The sequence below is a fragment of the Aquarana catesbeiana genome, linkage group LG07 (genome assembly GCF_042186555.1).
Source record: "Aquarana catesbeiana isolate 2022-GZ linkage group LG07, ASM4218655v1, whole genome shotgun sequence".
Classification (NCBI taxonomy): Eukaryota; Metazoa; Chordata; class Amphibia; order Anura; family Ranidae; genus Aquarana; species Aquarana catesbeiana.
Window position 1 is genome coordinate 241,869,178 of NC_133330.1, and position 20,886 is coordinate 241,890,063.

The window sequence follows — 20,886 nt, forward strand, 5'->3', positions numbered from 1 at the left end:
GTCCTAAAGATGCCTGCAGATTACCACCCCCCCTGCAAGACTGGAGCCAGCCTCACAGGATGAGTCAGTGCCCCTGTCAGGTTTTGCAGCCTCTCCTAATGTTACAGCCCCAGCGTATGTCACAGAGGATTCCCTTAAGGCTACATTGGACGGTTTTGGAGGGAAAAATTATGAATTTTATTTCAGCTTCCTTAAAAGATAACAGAAAAAAAGGGTAGATCCCCTCCCTCTGCTGCACTCTCTTTCAGATGATTCTTCTGACAATGAGGAGAGATCCCTATCCAGAGATAGGGATCAAGAGGAGTCTGAGGATTCAGAGGAAGAGGAGAGAGCTTCTTCCTCTCAGGCACTCAAGAAGCAGGTCCAGTATTATATTAAACTAGTGCGTTCCACATTTAAAATGCCCTCTGCTGAGGCCGCTACATCCTCTGTTTCTTCCCTGGGGGTCAGAAGGATCCCACAGACTGCCTTTTCCTTTCCAATTCATCCTTTAATGGATAAATTGTTGTATGAGGACTGGAGACATCCTGATAAACTGTTTACTCCTCCTGAAAGGTTTTCTATGCTTTATCCTCTGGAGGAAAGCTTCACCAAGAAGTGGGAGGTCCCATCTGTGGATGCGGCTGTCTCTTGTGTGAATAAAAACCTGACCTGTCCCTTGGACAATGCTCAGGTGTTTAAAGATCCAACTGATAAAAAGCTGGAAACTTTATTAAAAGCCTCCTTCTCCATGGCTGGCGCTGTAGTTCAACCTACAGTCACAACTGTGGGTTTGTGTCAATTCCTCAAGGAACAGGTTAAGCAGATGCTTGGCCTCCTTCCCAGTGAGGAAGTGGAGAACTATGCAGACCTTCCACAGGTGCAGCCTTTTATGATTGATGCCATTCTGGATTCTGCCCAGCAAGCATCTCATTTGTCTCTCCTGTTGGTACACATGCGCAGGTCCCTTTGGCTTAAAAGTTGGGCAGCAGAGCTTTCATGCAAAAGATATTTAGCTGGCTTCCCATTCAAAGGGGAACGCCTATTTGGGGATGACCTAGATAATTTTATCCAAAGAATTACAGGTGGTAAATCTACACTCCTACCAGTTAAGAGGAGTAAACGTCCACCATTCAAAACGGTCTCTCTCCCCTTCCCCTGGAACATCAGACTCTAAGCAGTGGCGACGGCCTTCCCAATCTACTTTCAGAGGAAAGGCCCAGGGTCACACCCAAGGGCAGAAAAAGGCTTGGGGATGAAAGCCTGCCAAGCAGAGCCCCAAAACATCCCTGTGAAGGGGCGCCCCCACTCGGCCGAGTGGGGGGGAAGGCTCCTACAGTTTTCAGGAGCCTACCGGGAAGAGGTTCAAGACAAGTGGGTGGTCTCTTTAGTATCTCTAGGTTATAAAATAGAGTTCCTAGAGCTTCCACCAGCTCGTTTCCTAAGGTCAAGAGTTCCCAAAGATCCAGTAAAGAGAACCACTACTACTGGCCTTAGATCGCTTACTATCCCAGGTAGTGATAGTAGAAATTAACCCAAAAGTTCAGGGTTCAGGGTTCTACTCGAATCCCTTCACCGTTCCAAAAGCCAAATGGAGATGTCAGACCCATCATAGATCTAAAGGATCTGAATCAGTTTCTACACATTCGATCCTTCCGAATGCAGTCAATTAGTTCGGTGGTCTCCACCCTGCAGGGGGGAGAATTTATGGCATCAATAGATATCAAGGATGCATATCTTCATGTGCCGATTTCTCCTGCTCACCAAAGATATCCAAGGTTCGCGGTAGACCAGCGCCATTTCCAGTTTGTGGCCCTTCCTTTGGGTCTCGCTACAGCTCCTCGAATTTTTACAAACATTCTAGACCCTCTCTTAGCAAATCTAAGAGCTCAGGGCATAACTGTGGTAACTTATCTAGATGATTTGCTACTCATAGAGCAATCGGTGGCACACCTGAACCACACTGTCTTCAAGGCAGTAAGACATTTGGAAAGACTAGGCTGGATAATCAACTTAGAAAAGTCTTCTTTGCAACCTTCAACAAGGTTGGAGTATCTAGGCATGATCATAGACACCGCTCAAGGCAGGGTGTTTCTACAAGAGCCAAAGGTCAAGGCCGTAAGAGCTCTAGTCCGCTTAGTATTAAGCAAAAAGAGTCCATCCATTCGGCTATGTATGAGACTGTTAGGAAAGATGGTTGCCACTTTTGAGGCTGTTCCATTTGCCTAGTTTCACTCAAGGCCCCTGCAGAGAAGCATTCTCGCAGCTTGGAACAAAAAGACTCATGCCTTGGATCTTCCGATGTGCCTATCCCCAAGGATACGCAAAAGCCTCAATTGGTGGTTACGGACCAAAAATCTTTTGAAAGGCAAAGCCTTTCTTCCACTACAATGCAAGATGGTAACCACAGATGCCAGTCTGACAGGCTGGGGAGCAGTTCTGGAAGAAACATGCACGCATGGAAGATGGTCTGCAACCAAGAGATGCTTGTCCATCAATATTCTAGAAATTCGGGCAATTTACTTGGCCCTCATGGACTGGTCTTACAGGCTACAGGGTTATCCTATTCGGATACAATCAGACAATGCCACGGCTGTGGCTTACATCAATCACCAAGGAGACACCAGAAGTCTGGATGCCCAAAGGGAGGTGAATCACATTCTTGCATGGGCAGAAAGCCATGTTCCCTGCCTGTCTGTGGTATTCATCCCAGGAGTGGAAAATTGGCAAGCGGATTTCTTAAGCCACCAGCAATTATGCCCAGGAGAATGGTCCCTACACCCTGACATATTCCAAACCATATGTCAACAGTGGGGAACACCAGATGTGGATCTATTCGTGTCCAGATTCAACAGGAAGCTGGACAAATTTGTGTCCAGAACAAGGGATGTACTTACTCAGGGGTCAGATGCTCTGACAATCCCATGGGATCAGTACAATCTAATGTATGCCTTCCCTCTGAACCCACGTCTTTCGCGGTTCCTGGGAAGGGTCAAAAGGGAAGCAAAGTCGTCCTTTTAGTAGCCCCGGCTTGGCCCAGATGACCTTGGTATGCAGAGATCGTAAAGATGGCAGTGGGCAGGCCTTGGTTCCTCCCATTCCGGCCAGATCTGCTCACACAGGGTCCAATTTGCCACCCTGCTTTGCGAAGTCTAAATTTGACGGCTTGGCTGCTGAAACCCACATTTTAAAAGACCGTGGGCTCTCGGAGTCAGTCCTTTCCACTCTGGTCAATGCCAGAAAGCCGGGCTCCAGGCTTATTTACTACAAAATCTGGAAGGCATATGTTTCCTGGTGTGAACCCAGGGGATGGCATCCTAGAAGGTATATGATTAGCAGAATCTTGACATTTCTTCAGTCAGGCCTAGAAATGAGATTGGCTTTGAGCACTATGTAAGTCCAAATTTCAACTTTGTCTGTATTTTTTCAGAAGCCAATTGCTTCACATTCTCTTGTCCGGGCCTTTATTCAGGGGGCACTGCGGTTGAATCAGCCAGTCAAACCTCCAGTATGCCCATGGCACCTGGCTCCTTTGGCGCTTTTGACTAAAAAATTAGTCTTCTTGATAGCCATATCCTCTGCTAGGAGAGTATCAGAATTGGCAGCTTTTTCTTGTAAAGAGCCATATTTAATTATTCACAAGGACAGGATTGTTATGCGTCCTAATCGTTCCTTCTTACCTAAGGTGGTTTCAGGATTCCATTTGAATCAAGATGTAATCCTACCATCCTTTTTTCCAAATCCGCAGTCCGCAGAGGAAGAATCTTTGCACACTCTTGATGTGGTTAGAGCAGTCAGTGTCTATCTGCAGGCAACCGCTCAGATACAGAAAACTGATTGTTTGTTCATTCTGCCAGATGGCCATAAGAAAGGCCAAGCAGAGTCGAAATCCACTCTTTCTAGATGGATTAGACAGGTTATTTTTCAGGCTTATGATATAAAGAGGAAGACTCCTCCTTTTCATGTGAAAACGCACTCAACTAGGGCTGTTAGTGCTTCTTGGGCAGTGCATCACCAGGCCTCCATGGCTCAGATCTGTAAGGCTGCAACTTGGTCTTCAGTCCATACATTCACCAGTTTCTATCAGGTGGATGTAAGAGGGCAAGAGGATACCGCCTTCGGGCGCAGTGTACTGCAGGCTGCAATTTAGTTCCTCTGGTCCGTTTGCGGTCTATATTTTCTGATCTGTGTCTCCCTCCCCTCAAATGAGCATTGCTTTGGGACATCCCACTATGTAATGAATACTCTGTGTCCCGTGATGTATGATCAAGAAAATAGGATTTTTAAATACAGCTTACCTTTAAAATCCTTTTCTTGAGAGTACATCACAGGACACAGAGCTTTACGTGGTTACCTATTGCTTTGCTACAAAACTGAGGTCCACCCCGTATAGGAGGGTTTATATAGGGGAGGAATTCCCTATAATTGGGGTTAACCAGTGTCCAATCACCGATGGTGCCTATCTAACCCACTATGTAATGAATACTTTGTGTCCCGTGATGTACTCTCAAGAAAAGGATTTTACAGGTAAGCTGTATTTAAAAATCCTAATTTTTTTTTTTAAATAACATACACATCATACTTACCTCCACTGTGCAGTTCATTTTGTAGAGTGGCCCCGATCATCGTCTTCTAGGGTCCCCCAACGGCGCTTGCAGCTCCTCCCCGCATCGGTAAACCCCTAGGAGAGGCGCTCTGGGGCGTGCTCCATAGACACAGAATGCCAGACTCGGCCCTGTGTCATTGGATTTAATTGACAGCAGAGGGAGTCAATGGCTGCGCTGCTATCATTTCTGGACATTTTCACTTAGGCGTGTACTCACTTTTGTTGCCAGTAGTTTAGACATTAATGGCCATTTGTTGAGTTATTTGGAGGGGACAGCAAATTTACACTGTTATACAAGCTGTACACTCACTACTTTACATTGTAGCAAAGTGTGATTCCTTCAGTGTTGTCACATGAAAAGATATAATAAAATATTTACAAAAATGTGAGGTGTGTGTGTGTGTATGTGTATATATTTATATATATTATCAGTCAACAGGTGGGTTAACTTCTTTTCTTAATCTTCTGATTGGTCTAAGCATAGTCACGGTGGACTCCCAATCTTCCACCATAAATGGATAATGAAAATGATGGGACCGATGCTTTGCTGCAATATTTCTTTACTTGAAATTTTCAAAAGACATAAAAGTGAAAACGTGCAAGCAGCAGCAACTATACAGTATCGAGCATAAAATCGCTCTTCCTCAGGCTTCTTTGGCTGTGTGTGAAGACACTGACACAATCCCTCTCCTTTATCCACACCCAACAAAATACCACACATGTGTGCAATCTAATCGTTACCACTAGCAGCCAACAGCATTCAAAAAAAGTTTAACCCCCTCCAGTCAGAAACAAAAGAAAAAAAAAAAAAAAAATAGTATTGTGAATCCGTAAATGAACATATATAGAAAATTAACCTATGTACATCTAATTACAAAAAATATCGTTTAAGTCTCATCAGGATATCTAAAATCGGCAGCATACAGTATCATCAAGGGTTTCATTCAAGAGTTTTTAGTCTACCCAATTCACAATAGTGTAGTCTCAGGCTTCTTTTTCATACTGAATATATAATAATAATTATTATTAGCCAATTTCTCAGACAGGGACTCATTCCACTGGATCTAAAGGGAAACAAACTATACATCTGTATCTATTACTGGAATCCCTGTGTATATTCTAGAAAACATTCTAAAAAAAAAAATATTCTAAAAGCAATACTATTTTTTTTCTTGTGTTTGACTGGAGGGGGTTAAACTTTTTGAATGCTGTTGGCTGCTACTGAGAACGATTAGATTGTACACATGTGTGGTATTTTGTTGGGTGTGGATAAAGGAAAGGGGTTGTGTCAGTGTCTTCACACACAGCCAAAGAAGCCTGAGTAAGAGCGATTTATGCTCGATACTGTATAGTTGCTGCGGCTTGCACGTTTGCACTTTTATGTCTTTTGGAAATTTCAACTAAAGAAATATTGCATCAAAGCATCGGTCCCATCGTTTTCATTATGTATATATTTATTGTACACACACACACACACACACACACACACACACGTAAATCTGGTCATGCGGGGCAACTGGTGCACTTAAATAATGCCCTCGCCAGCAGTACACACTTGGCTTCCTTACTCAGCAACCAGAAGTGACTAAAGATACCCAAAACTTCCAGGTATGGGGGAGCATGTGGCTCACTCTCATGTGGCACAGCTGATATTTGGCGAAAGGCTGCACAAACCTTGTCATATGGGGAGGATATAGAAGGGTGGAGTTGTTGGCTCTATTTGTGACTACCAGCAACTGAATAGAATGGTGGAGGGGGTAAATTTTAACTTGTTTCTGGCCTTTATTAGTGGTTACTGTTTACACATAATGAGAATCAACAGTGAATCAATACAGACATAGATGCACATGTGCATTCCCCAAGTCTGCTGGTCATTTTTTTTTGTTTGTTTCTATTCCTAAAGCCCCATACACACTATCAGATTTTCTACTGATTTTTGTCTTCAGATTTACCAAAACCATGTAGTGCAAGGGCCTGCCTGATTGCATATAAATTGAAACTAAGGTTTGACCTCATATTATATGGTTTTGGTAAATCTGAAGGAAAAAAAAAATCAGCAGAAAATCTGATAGTGTGTATGGGGTTTTAGACTTGGAAGTTGCTAATATTATTTTTTTGTAGGTTTCCAAAGAGGTTTAGGTAAAGCAGGGATTGAAGCTAAATTGCAAGGTAAGAGAAATAGCCATTTCCTGATTTATTTATTTTTTGCATTAAAGCTGTATTAAACCCAAACACAGAACGTAATATATCATTACCAATCATTCGATGTGGTGGCTGCATTCGGTTTTTTTTTTAGGCTCCCCCCCACCCCCCATTTTCACTTGGTGGATGAAGGAGCACAGGGGCACCTTTGGACAGCATCATTACCAGTCTGGGGGAAGGGGAGTATTAGATAGTGTAGCCGATTTAGATACACTAACAAATTGAAGCCAAACTCCCGCTTACACTGCAGTTACACAGGCAGTGACAGCAACAGTTTTTTTGTTCTTTTGGCATAAAAGGTTTTACATGAATGAGTAAAAGATGACCATTGTCAGCACCCCTGTCAGTAGTAAATGGTTTGTCTCAACACTCTTAACATACATTTACTGGACAGCTTTTTCTGTTGAAAAACAACAAACTTACTGACCAGATCACCAGGTGAAAATAAATGAAAGAAAGCCTAAAAAAACCTGCTGCAGCCACCACATTTAAGAATTGGTAAGCTGCAATTTCATAAATATTTGATTTGGATTTAACTCATCACTCTCCCCTAAACTTCCGTTACTTTAGCTTTCCCTTATCATTCAACATGTTTAGCAGATAAGACGGAGAATCTATTTAACACAATTATTCTATTGTGGATCTCAACCTACATAATTTGCACAGATTGTGGTTTTAGCCCATGTTCACATTGGGCCGTTTTGACATGTGATTTGACATGTCAACTCGCCGCCTATTGCCGGCAACGGCACCGTCCAAATAAGTGCAACGCTGCACCGATTCCCAAAAGTAGTTATTCCACTACATTTGGCGACTGCGGGGGTCATTTCAATAGACATCTGTGCAGGAATCCGCACAGATGTCTGTGAAATCACCCCCAAAGTCCGAACTGAAATGCAGGTTTCAAATTGTGCGAGTTCAGCTGAACTCGCACAATTTCAATCCTGCCTTCAGTGTGAATCCAGGCTTACACGTATTTCGATACAAGATACACAAACTTATTGTGCAGAATTAATGATTGTTTTACGCATAATGATAGTTTAACATTGGAGTATAAAATGGTCTAGCTTGAAATCTATGATATCAGTAACAAAGCAATGATCAATTTGAAATAATTTAAGCATGCATGAGCGATATTTTTAGTCTATAAAAGTGAGCTGAAACTGTATATGGAAGATGTTTACTAGGAGCAGAGGTGTGAACAATGCAAACATTAAAGCACCACCTCAAGCAAAAAAATTATAAAGCCCTATACCAATAAATATTGAACACATTTGGATCAGCATAGATTGTGCCTATATCTTACTATATTTTGCCTTTATTGCAGCGGTTCTTGCTCCTTTTGTAGCTGAGATTCAGGTCACTTAGGTGGAATAATTAGAAGGCATGATAATTCTGTTACTTTATAGACATCTACAGTATAATGATGCAGTACCTGTAGGTTTCTGTAGGATTGCCATGTAAAATATGCTCACTGACTTTCCATATGATAAAGATAAAGGCAGTTACCAGTCCTATAGATGCTGAGAGCAGTAAATGTGTATTGCTTTTGTGGCTATATGCAGACCTGCTATAAACATGATCTGTCTTCACCTTTCTGGCTTTCCTCTACACAATGGGATAGCGAAAGAAGTTTTTCTCCTGGTTTTGTTTGTCCCCCCCGATTTGTGGTAATTTTTCCCAGTGTGTTAGCAAATTCACACAGTTAATGGTAGATGGACATGGGTGTTTGCCCTGTGAAATAAGTGAGAGCCATGAGTAGAATGGTAGAAGAATCTTCCCAATATGGAGTTTCTGAGAGTGCCTTCTGAGACGTGGTCTTCCCCAGGGCCCCAGGTGTTGAGATTTAAGATGGTACCCACAATGTGTATGGTACCTGGAATGACCTTGCTGGAGGCAGTTGGCAGCTAGATGGGGTAAATTGGAGTTACAGACATTACACAATTTTCTAGCCAGGGAGTGTAGCTAAAGGTTGCTGTCTGGGGTAACCAGAGTGGGGAATCTAAACCAGTGGTGGTCAACCTGAAAATCATAGGGGGCCTCAAGTTTGACCCCCAACAACTCCAGCGGTCCACACAATAGCAGCGCCCAAAATTGTTGATCCTTCAACTTTGTTGAAAGTGTGCTTTGTGATATGCTACAAAAAAGTGCAGGAGTACAACACCACCAGCACTGGTGTCAATGCATACAGTAATAACCCACAGAATTGGTGTCAGTGAAAACAATAACTCCCAGCATTGATGACAGTGGACCTAATAATAACCCTCAGCATTGGCGTCAGTGCTATAGCAACCCCCAACATTGGTGTCAGTGAGTGCAATAATAACTCCCAACATTGGTGTCAGTGGACACACCTAAGGGTCTGGTATGGCTTTTTTGGGACCCCATGCCATTGATAAAATATTAGCATGGGGTTCCCCTCAGAATCCATATCAGACCAGAATGGCCTGGTATGGATTGGGGGGGGACCCCAATGCTGTCCCACTGACAGCAGATGGGTCATGGTTGTTAAGGATGTGACGGTCGCCCACTCCTTAACAACCAGCTATTCACAATCAATTTGGATTAATAACAAACAAATTCGAAAATGTGACGTCATCCAAATGAAATGAATGAACAAATGCATTTGTTATTTTCCGTATAACTTTTTTCAGATTTGTTGGCATTCGTTTCAATGTCCATTCGGAAATTCAGATACATCTGAATCTCTGAAAATTAAATTTTCGTCCGAAAAATGAATCTGAATGAACCTAATCACTCATGTCTATCAGAGACCACAATTATCGTTTCCAACATTGGCGTCAGTGAGTACACTAATTAACCCCAACATTGATGTCAATGAACACAATAATCACCACCAACATTGGTGTCAGTGACTGCAATAACACCCAACACTTGTGTAGGTGAGTGCAATAGTAGGCCGCCAAAACTGGTGTAGGTGAGTGCAATAATAAATCCCAACATTGGTGTGAGTGGATGCAACAATAACCCCCAAAATTTGTGTCAGTTAGTGCAATAACCCTCAACATTGGGTTAAGTGAATGCAATTATAACCCTCGGCATTGGTGTCTCTGAGTGCAATAATAGGCCCCAGCACTGTAGTCAGTACTATTAACCCCCATACATTGGGGGTCACTTCCAGGGAAATCTAATCCTTCTGCCACCCCCCTACATTAGTTGTCAGCGAAAAGTTACACCCCCCCCCCCATTTAATTTGTGGTCATGGCAGTGCAATTTTTAAACCCCCCCCCCCCCCCCCCAACACCTCTGTTTTCTGTATGGTGCCCAGAATCAATGGCCGCATGAAGAAAGTCGACAGGTCACATGTTGGGCACCAGGGATCTAAAGCAAAGAAAGAACCTGCACATACCAATGTTCTTTGATGCCTCCAGCCCCTCAAGGAAGTTATAATATGTGAAAAACATGTTGAGGAAATGAGGAACAGCAGGACCTCCACACTGTTAATTGTTACCCCAGTCTGTTGCGAGATCTTGGGATTTGTGTATTTTAATGGGGGGGGGGGGGGGGGGGCCTTCTGGACATTACAGTTGAGGCATAATGCATGATCTCTGTATTTTAATTCATTTTTTGTTTTGTGATGTGCATTGTTGAAATAAATTGATTGCTTTTATGTATTTGTTGACAAGTTTGGTGCGCTTTTCAAAATCACGCAAAAAAAAAAAAAAAAGTTTCCCATTGTAACGAATAGAAAAAAAAAAAATGTCAGCATGCACAGGTGCATGCTGAGAGTCAGACAACCAAAAAACACATTGGAAATGCATAAAAAACGCATATGCATTTTTGATGCAATTTTTCAATGGAGCAGTGTGAAAGCAGCCGAGAGCATAAAGAGAATGCTGGGGCACACAACACAGATCACTCTATACCCGTTAGCCCAAATAGTTGAGCCAGATGCAAGCTACTGTAGATTGCCTAGCTGGATTAAAACACAGCAGGTGAGTCTCTGATGTGCAGAAGTTGGACTCAATACTATTCTGGGTGGCAGAAAGTAAAAACTAAATGAAGCTCAAACAAGAAAAAAAACCCACAAATGAACTGTAGTCATTCCTTAACAAAAATGTTAAGAGGTGTTAATTCAAATAGTAATGTATAAATCTATCCTATATTTTGCCCTGTTTAGACCTACTTTTGCTTGTATTAATGTTTTTAAATGGCAAGCCTCAACTTTATGCTAATAATTGATATACATATTTTATACATAACAGAACTGTGTTTGAAAAATTTAAATGATTTATCATCTGTTGGATTAATTGAAATGGATGAAGACGTTAATTTTAAGCCTACAGGTAAAAATATCAAGTTGTTTTAATTATCTACCTATTTTTTTTAATGCATTGACTAATTAATTAAATGCTGCAGACTGGCATAATTTGCGATGCTTAGCCTTATCTGATTCATCATTATAAGCAGGAAACAAGAAATATTCTTTACATGTATAGTAAAATTATTATTTTTATGTCTTAATAATTTACTTGGTATTTTCAGTTAATTCCTGGATTCACGGTGTTGAATAAGTTGATTCCTTCAAATTAGTGCCATTGTCAACAATGTTTAAGGTAGAACTATATATGTTTTCCTTTTGACTAGAGTAAGGGATGGTTATAACCCCTGTCAGTAAAAAAAAAAAAAAAAAATAAATAAATAAGAAGTTTTGTCTTTAATATTACACAAAGAAAAAGGCAAACCTGCTTCCATATATTTTTCCACACAAACTAACCATTGCACAAACTACAATTTATTTACACAATGCAGTTGCAACCTGTTTAGAACCTTCACCTCGGGTACTGCTACAGGTCAAAATAGAGGGAAAAAAAAAAAAAATCAAATACGAGGGACACATTACGTCGTACTTTATATTTTAATTGATGATTTATTTTCTGTCTGGAGTTCTTCAAATAATAGCTGTGTATTCAACAATCGTAAGGCCAGTTGGGCTTCCTTACAAATACTACATGGCTTGCATAGGTCCTAGATCAAAAGCTTACCAAGTTACAATTTATGCCAGGCCAAGTGACATTCCATTTCTTGTTGTAGCTGGCAGGCTGTAAATGACTATGTATGTACAGTTTTTCATCCATAGAATGTAATAGAGCCCAGCTCTAGGGCTCTATTACAGCCTAAAAGGAGACGGCTCCTTAATTATTCTTTGTGATCGAACCCTGCGCAAGGAGAGATGCCTAACATAAGCCATAGCATCATTTTAGAACATTATTATGTCTGATCTGAGGCCTGTAATATTTATGGGGCAGGTGAGGGGGCACAATAGGTCCTAAGTCATTAGTATGTATATCTTTAAGGTCAGCTGTACCCAAACTAATAATTCCATTTTGCATGGTTGCTTTCAAACTGAATCTCTTAGAAACCTTTATATATCTTTTGAATAAATGAGTGCACAGAAAGCCCCAAAAGAATACACTTAGAAAGCTGACAGATTTTACGTAATGGAATATACTGTAAAAATAATTGAGTCCAGCGATGAAAGAACTAAAATGGCTTTATTGCCTTTTAAGCATGGTTAAAAATACAAACTACTTCAGGAAAATCTTTTCTAAGAGATATTGGAAGCTAGTGGGGGATATGCTCGAAGTTATCCTTTTGCATTAATGGGTCAGTCCATCCAAAATTGTCATTTCAGTTATAGATGGGACCTAGTTGGTCAGCCTTCTGGCTTGGGCATTCTGATGCCATGAACACCCAACCGTTTTTTCTGTCAGAATAAACTCTGAAGGTTTTCCCGACGGAATTCCGCTCAAGCTGTCTTGCATACACACGGTCACACCAAATTCCGACCGTCAAGAACGCGGTGACATACAACATGTATCTTTTCTAAGAGATATTGGAAGCTAGTGGGGGATATGCTCGAAGTTATCCTTTTGCATTAATGGGTCAGTCCATCCAAAATTGTCATTTCAGTTATAGATGGGACCTAGTTGGTCAGCCTTCTGGCTTGGGCATTCTGATGCCATGAACACCCAACCGTTTTTTCTGTCAGAATAAACTCTGAAGGTTTTCCCGACGGAATTCCGCTCAAGCTGTCTTGCATACACACGGTCACACCAAATTCCGACCGTCAAGAACGCGGTGACATACAACATGTACAACATCTCGTACTTGCTTCAGAGCATGCGTCATTTTTGGTACATCGGAACAGCATACAAACGAGCGGTTTTCCCAATTAGGAATTTATTCCGTCGGAAAAGTATAGAACATGTTCTCCAAGTCCATCTGAATTTGCCACGTAAAAAGTCCTATGGGGCATACACATGGTCGGAATATACGATGAAAAGCTCCCATCTGACTTTTTCTGTTGGAAAGTCTGCTTGTGTGTACGCTGCATAACAATTAAATCTCCCAGCCACAATTCCTAATGCTGTTCCTGTCTACTTGGGTGTTTTTTGGATTTGGGTGTTCCTGCCAATCTTTTGCTTGTCCCAGCATCTTTTTGTTGCATTCCCTGTAATGCCCAATGGATTAAAAACTTAAGGAGACCATATCGCCCTTTTCTCACCTCCGCCACCCCTCTTTTTCTTTGTCACAAATGAATGCCGCTACTGACATTTTGTCTGACGCCAAATAAAGATGCAAATATTACTATCCCTCGGCAACTAGAGCGAAAATGACCTCACCTCTTTAACCAGGATGAGGCAACCTATGTTTATCAGTGTACAATTTTAAGAGTTGCATACTGCATTCGGGGTACATAATTTCTTGTATATGTGTTATTCTCACGATCAAAATTGTGTCCCTGTACTGGCCACTGTTCATTATCTAGTTAATGAACTACCAATGTATGACTACACAATCTTCTGTACCCATTAATGTTCTTTAATAAAAAGCCATTAAAAGAGAAGTATGGGAATCTTAAAAAAAAAAAAATCATACTTGCCTAGATGGCTGCAGCATTGATCCCAGCTGCAGCTGTCTCCCGCCACCTCTAAGACTGAGAACAGAGCGTTTAAACACTACGGATCATTCAGCTCATGGACCTCCACCTGCAGAGTCACCAGCTCTCCACTCTGCCCCTCTGTGGAGGGGGAGGGAGCAGCTGGCTCAGTTTTCCAGCAGCTTGCTGAAAGGCTGAGCCAGCTGTCAGTCCAGGCTTCTGGGTGGATCGTGACCAGATGCTTGGGATCCTTTCAAAGCCTTGACAGACTGTGGCTTTAACCCGCTGTCTACTGAAAATGGGTCATGGGAGTGCAGAACTGACTGCACTCCTGTGACCCACATGAGAAGTATAGCCAAAAAAACTTTGGCAATACTTCTCATTTAAGGAGAGTGGAAATCCATCATAATGGCTACAACAGGTGTGTAGACTAGGAATGAGCCGAACACCCTCCTGTTCAGTTCGCAGCAGAACATGCAAACAGGCAAAAAATTTGGCAAAACACGCGAACACGTTAAAATCTATGGGACACAAACAAAAGTGCTAATTTTAAAGGCTTATAGGCAAGTTATTGTCATAAAAAAAGTGTATGGGGACCCGGGTCCTGCACCAGGGGACATGTATCAATGCAAATATTTATTTATTTTTTATTAACTGACTTTTTTTGGGAGCAGTGATTTTTAATGCTTAAAGTGAAACAATAAAAATGAAATATTCCTTTAAATATCGTGCCAGGTGGGTGTCTATAATATGCCTGTAAAGTGGCTAATTTTTCCCGTGTTTAGAACAGTACCACAGCAAAATTACATTTCTAAAGGAAAATTTGTCATTTAAAACTGATCGCGGCTGTAATGAATTGTCGGGATAGAGATATATATATATATATATATTTATTAATTATAAAGCTCATAATTTTTTTTTTTTTTAATATTGCGTGGGGGTCCCCCTAAAATCCTTACCAGGCCCTTCGTGTCTGATATGGAAATTAAGGGGAACCGTGCGCCAACAAAAAAAAAAAAAAGTGTGTAGGAGTCCCCCCCCCCAAAAAAAATCCCAGACCCTTATCCAAGCACGCAACCTGGCAGGCCTTAGGAAAAGAGGGGGGGTGAGAGAGCGCCCCCCCTCCTGAACCTTACCAGGCCACATGCCCTCAATATGGGGAGGGTGCTTTGGGGTAGTTTTGGTAGTCCCCCAAAGCACCTTGTCCCGCCTCATCCCCACAACCCTTGCCTGGGTCTGCGGGTGGGGGGGCTTATCGGAATCTGGAAGCCCCCTTTAACAAGGGGACCCCCAGATCCCAGCCTCCCCCGTGTGAATTGGTAACCACAGCTTGGGACAAGTCCTTTATTAAAAAATAGAAAAGGTTCCACGGTGTAAGTTCATGCCACCCAACCAAAAAAGAAAAAATGCGCCACTTTACAGGCACACTATAGACACCCCCCCAGGCACAATATTTAAAGGAATATTTCATTTTTATTGTTTCACTTTAAGCATAAACAAAAAAAAAAAAAAAAATTATAATTTGCATTGATACATGTCCCCTGGGACAGGACCCGGGTCCCCAAACACTTTTTATAACAATAAACTTGCATATAAGCTTTTAAAATTAGCACTTTTGATTTTTCATGTTGGCGTCCCATAGACTTTAACAGTGTTCCAGCAGCTTTCGAAATTGCAGCGAACACAGCATATTGTTCGCGAACAGGTGAACTTACGTTCGTCTTGAACATCCCTCATCAAGTCGGCTCATCCCTAGTGTAGACACATAGTGGTTGATTTGCTAAATTAGTAGAGGCTTTACAATTTCCAAAGAAAATGGTCACTGCACCTAGTGAAAAAGATATGTTCACTTCAGTCATCTAATCATGTGCAAGCAAAAATACTGTATTTTTTTTTTTTCCCCCTCTTACACATTGAGTATTCAAATTGAACACAGCTTCATCTTATTTTCTATGCTCAGTGAACATACACTTCCTAAAGTAAATTTTCACTTTGCTAAATAGATAGGCTCTACTCTTCAGTAAAGGGGCTTCGTAAACAAAGTGGTTTTAAAGTCTAAGGCTCGGTTCACATATGAGCCGCATACAGCAGGGGTCCGGTGCGTGCTGGTCCACCATTTCAGGTTCGATTTCAGACCAAATTTTTCTGCAAAACGCACCGGACCTGCTGCAGAGATATGTGAACCGGCTCCATAGAGAGCCAGTCAAAATGTCCTGCTATTCCGAATTGGATGCGGTGATTCCGCATCCAATTCGCAATGGTGTGAACCAAGCATATGTGCATTCCCTGCATTAAAGCAAAAAATGTCCCACTAGTTGTTGTGGCCTACCCCTCCCTAAAAACACTTATCTGACTCCTTGCACTTTCCCATCTGCAGCAGCGCTGCCATAGGCTCCTGCTCCTGTCAGTCAAATCCTGTGAGGAGAGTGCGGGGATGTAATCGAGCCACATGGTGTGTGCCTACGCACCCACACAGGTGCCCCCATAACACAGGGCTTACTATGGGGGAACCCACATGAAGAAGGAATGGACAGTGCCAGTGGGAGACTCCAAAACAGGAGGTAAGGGACTGCTCTGTGCAATACCCTTGTAAAGAGCAGGTAAGTATAACATATTTTTTATTATAAGGAAACTTTACAACCACTTTAAGTGCACATATCCTACAAATAGAGTCCCAAAAGATATAAGAAATGATATGACATTTGAAATCTCCAGCATCTACTAAAAATAAATACAGTGCCTTGCAAAAGTATTCACCCGCCTTGGCTTTTTACCGATTTTGTTACATTGCAGCCTTTAGTTCAAAGTTTTTTTTATATCTGAATTATATGTGATGGATCAGAACACAATAGTCTAAGTTGGTGAAGTAAAATATATACATAAAACTATTTTTCAAAAAACTGATAATTGGCATGTGCGTATGTATTCACCCCCTTTGTTATGAAGCCCAAAAAAAGCTCTGGTGCAACCAATTACCTTCAGAAGTCTCATAATTAGTGAAATTATGTCCACCTGTGTGCAATCTAAGTGTCACATGATCTTTCATTACATATACACACCTTTTTGAAAGGCCCCAGATGCTGCAACACCTAAGGCCCCTTTCACACGGGACGGATCCGTGTTGATCCGCCCCGTGTTTATCCGCTGCTCAGCGGGGATCGCTCCGCTTTCCCCAGCTGAGCAGGCAGATGACAGGGCGGGACCCGCACACTGTGCAGGGACCGCCCTGTCAGATCTCCGCTCTCCCCTATGGGGGATCGGAGGAACACGGACCGTCTGTCCGTGTTCCTCCGATCCGCTCTGCAGACGGATAGAAAAATAGGATTTTCTTCCGTCCGCAGAATCGGACGAGAGCGGAGGCGGACGACATCGGGTGTTAGCGGATGTACATCCGCTGACACCCGCTATCCCATAGGGATGCATGTATGTCCGTATTTCATCCGAAAACGGATGGATGAAATACGGACATACTGTCCGCATGTGTGAAAGGGGCCTAAGAGGCACAACTAACCAAACACTGCCATGAAGAACAAGGAACTCTCCAAACAAGTAAGGGACAACGTTGAGAAGTACAAGTATGGGTTAGGTTATAAAAAATATATCCAAATATTTGATTATCCCTAGGAGCACCATCAAATCTCTCATAACCAAATGTAAAGAACATGGCACAACAGCAAACCTGCCAAGAGATGGCTGGACACCAAAACTCAGGAACCAGGCAAGGAGGGCATTAATCAATCAGAGAGGCAGCACAGAGACCTAAGGTAACCATGGAGGAGCTGCAGAGTTCAACAGCAGAGACTGGAGTATCTGTACATAGGACGACAATAAGCCGTACACTCCATAGAGTTGGGCTTTATGGCAGAGTGGCCAGAAGAAAGCCATTACTTTCAGCAAAAAACAAAACGTCATGTTTTGAGTTTGCGAAAAGGCATGTGGGAGACTCCCAAAATGTATGGAGGAAGGTACTCTTGTCTGATGAGACTAAAACTGAACTTTTTGGCCATCAAAGAAAACACTATGTCTGACGCAAACCCAACACATCACATCACCCAAGGAACGCCATCCCCCACAGTGAAACATAGTGGTGGCAGCATCATGCTGTGGGGATGTTTTTCAGCAGTCGGGACTGGGAAACTGGTCAGAGTTGAGGGAAAGATGGATGGTGCTAAATACAGGGATATTCTTGAGCAAAACCTGTGCCACTGTGTGATTTGAGGCTAGGACGGAGGTTCACCTTCCAGCAGGACAATGACCCCAAACACACTGCTAAAGCAACACTTGAGTAGTTTAAGGGGAAACATGTAAATGTGTTGGAATGGCCTAGTCAAAGCCCAGACCTCAATCCAATAGAAAATCTGTGGTCAGACTTAAAGATTGCTGTACACAAACGCAAACCATCCAACTTGAAGGAGCTGGAGCAGTTTTTCAAGGAGGAATGGGAAAAAATCCCAGTGGTAAGATGTGGCAAGGTCAAAGACATATCCAAAGCAACTTGGAGCTGTGATAGCCGAAAAAGGTGGCGCTACAAAGTATTGACTTTAGGGGGGTGAATAGTGATGCACATTGACTTTTTTTGTTATTTTGTCCTATTTGTTGTTTGCTTCACAATAAAAAATAAATTAAAAAAAAAAAAAAATTCTTCAAAGTCGTGGGCATGTTCTGTAAATTAAATGATGAAAATCCTCAAACAAACAAAGAAAAATGCCAAGGGGGTGAATACTTTTGCAAGGCACTGTATATCAACAAGTTTGATGTTACTGGTATTACATATTTATTGTACCAACCAAATATGCATTTTTCTCTTTCCTAGAAAATGGTAAACTGATAGCATCATATTATATTGCCTTTGACACAGCCAAACTGTTCTACAATATTCATGGAAAAGAGACCCTATCGGAACTGGTAATTTTTTTCCCAACACTGGTACTTTTTTGTTGAAAAGTAACATGTACAGTAAATATATTTAGGTACAAATTTATTCTCCTATGTCATCAATAATATATTCAGGTCACGATACTATCTACATGTAAAGAATTCTCCAATGTCCAACTCAGAGCAAGTGAGAAGAAATTGCTCAATACAATGAACAAGGACAAAAACAGAATTACTATCAGGTAAAATGGAGGCTATAAACTCCTTACACAGCTGCAGGCACTTTGTGTGAATCAATCTCTCTCTCTCTTAACGGAAAATTGTTATCAAATACTTACCGTAATTTTCCTTTCCTGGCCCATCCTCACGTCAGCACACAATGGGTTAACATCTCCTCTGGAGCCCAACATTACCACCTGTATAGCTGAATAAAAGGCAGCTCCTCCCCAACTAAGACAGTGCGATAACTTAGCCTACGACAGGCCACTAGGGAGGGAGTCCTGTGCTGACGTGAGGATGGGCCAGGAAAGGAAAATTACGGTAAGTATTTGATAACAATTTTCCATTTTCCTGGCCCATCCTCCCATCAGCACACAATGGGATATACCAAAGCTTAATATTAGGGTGGGAGAGAACAATTAAGAGAGATACTAACTTCCAAAGAAAAGATGCTAAAACCAGAAGGAATTGATTTCTCTGGTCCCACACATGCTGGTCACATATTTTATTTGTAATGTTGAATGAAGGCCGCAACAGACCTTCAAGCTAGCCCTTACCTATATCCTCCAAGCAATCCTGGCATAACTACCTCAAAAGCTGCCACCCCTCTAGTCAAATAGGCTTGCAATTATTTCAGAGCAGAAAAGTGTACTTCCTGCATGCCAGTTTAATCACCCTGGTAACCCAAGAGTGGATGACTCCTAAAGGCCCGAAGGCTAAATGAAAGTTTTTTTTTTTTTTTTTACACTTTTCTCCTTTGACCAAGTTTCCCTACTTCCCAGTTTTCCTGGAAACTGGATACCACTTTAAAATTGAACTTTGGGGATAGACGTGGTATCCCTATCCCTGGTAAAAAAAAGAAAGACACCAAAGCATGCCTCCAAAAAAGCACAGTGGCAATGTCCAAAATTCCAGTTCTTGTTGAATTTGTATAGGCACAAAGATTTTCTGATCCATAGATAGCCCAGCTCGTAGGCTAAAGAAGGCAAAAATTGAAACGCCCTCCTGTGCCACCTGGCCCAAGGTACCACCACTGCCAACAAGATCTTTCAAAAAGATTCCTGGGACTGTGCCAATTCTGTAAAAGCACCTAAACTGGAAGTGACATCTGGCCACTGAAAATCTCACAAGCCTCTGGTGCTCGACAATGATCAGTACATGGAAATATGAGTCAGCCGTTCGATTGATACCAACTGGTCCTCCAGCTGAACTGTCCCTGTGACTGTCTGCATGAACCATCTTGACCGATTGTCGTATATGAACACATTTGATTCCTTCAAACTAAAAACAGGCCAGAAGGCTCCTGCCTTAGGTACTAGAAAAACTGGGGAGAAAGTCCCCCAGATGAGTCAATGTTTTTGGCATCACTGGCATGACAGCCTTATAGCAGTATAAAAATCTTGTCAACATCTTCTCTTCTGAGATCTGTTGGACATAGATTAAATGGATTCAGTGGTCAGCTTTGGAATTTTCCATTGTATGTCCACCTGTCTTCTGGGCCCACTGGTCTTTAAAGATTGTTGTGCAAACCCTCCGGAAGGAGGCTACAATCATCAACTTCACTCAGGCCCCCTGGCCAACTGGAAGAGACTTGTTGGACGCACCTTCAAAAAAAATATGCTCTCATAGCAGCGACAGAGTGCGTCAGCGCTTGTACTAGGGCTATCAAAAGCAACAACCAAAAGTACTAGTTACTTACCGGTAACTGTCTTTCTGGGAAATCTTCCAGGACGGTACACCTGAGAGATGAGAGGCTCCTCCCCACAGGAAACACAATCAATCAACAGCGGTTTTAAGTCCCCACCCTTCCCCTTGATCCTCAGTTTGTAGAGAAGTAACTCCTGAACCTGGTTCACAAGGGAAATTATTCCTCATAGGCACTCACCTTCTAGTGTTCTAAAATGTTCCCTCCTCCAAGGGGTGGGAAGTAGGCCTGCCGTCCTGGAAGATTTTCCAGAAAAACAGTTACCGGTAAGTAACTAGTACTTATCTCAAGTCATCTTCCAAGACGGCACACCTGAGAGGATAAGCAAGTACCTCAGGCCTACCTTAGGGTGGGACCACTGCAAGACCCTCTTGGCAAACCTCGGTTCTGCAGTGA

The 20,886-nt window shown here is 42.2% G+C and overlaps 1 protein-coding gene across 1 annotated transcript in view; it reads left to right on the forward strand.

Moving 5' to 3' along the window:
* HFM1 (helicase for meiosis 1) overlaps positions 1–20,886 on the forward strand; it is a 441,821-nt gene that overhangs the window by 264,863 nt on the left and 156,072 nt on the right. Inside the window, exons 17-20 of the mRNA XM_073592028.1 lie at positions 6,707–6,754; positions 11,014–11,094; positions 18,505–18,596; positions 18,702–18,808. Coding sequence (XP_073448129.1) covers positions 6,707–6,754; positions 11,014–11,094; positions 18,505–18,596; positions 18,702–18,808 — 328 coding nt within the window. The remainder of the gene's footprint in view (positions 1–6,706; positions 6,755–11,013; positions 11,095–18,504; positions 18,597–18,701; positions 18,809–20,886) is intronic.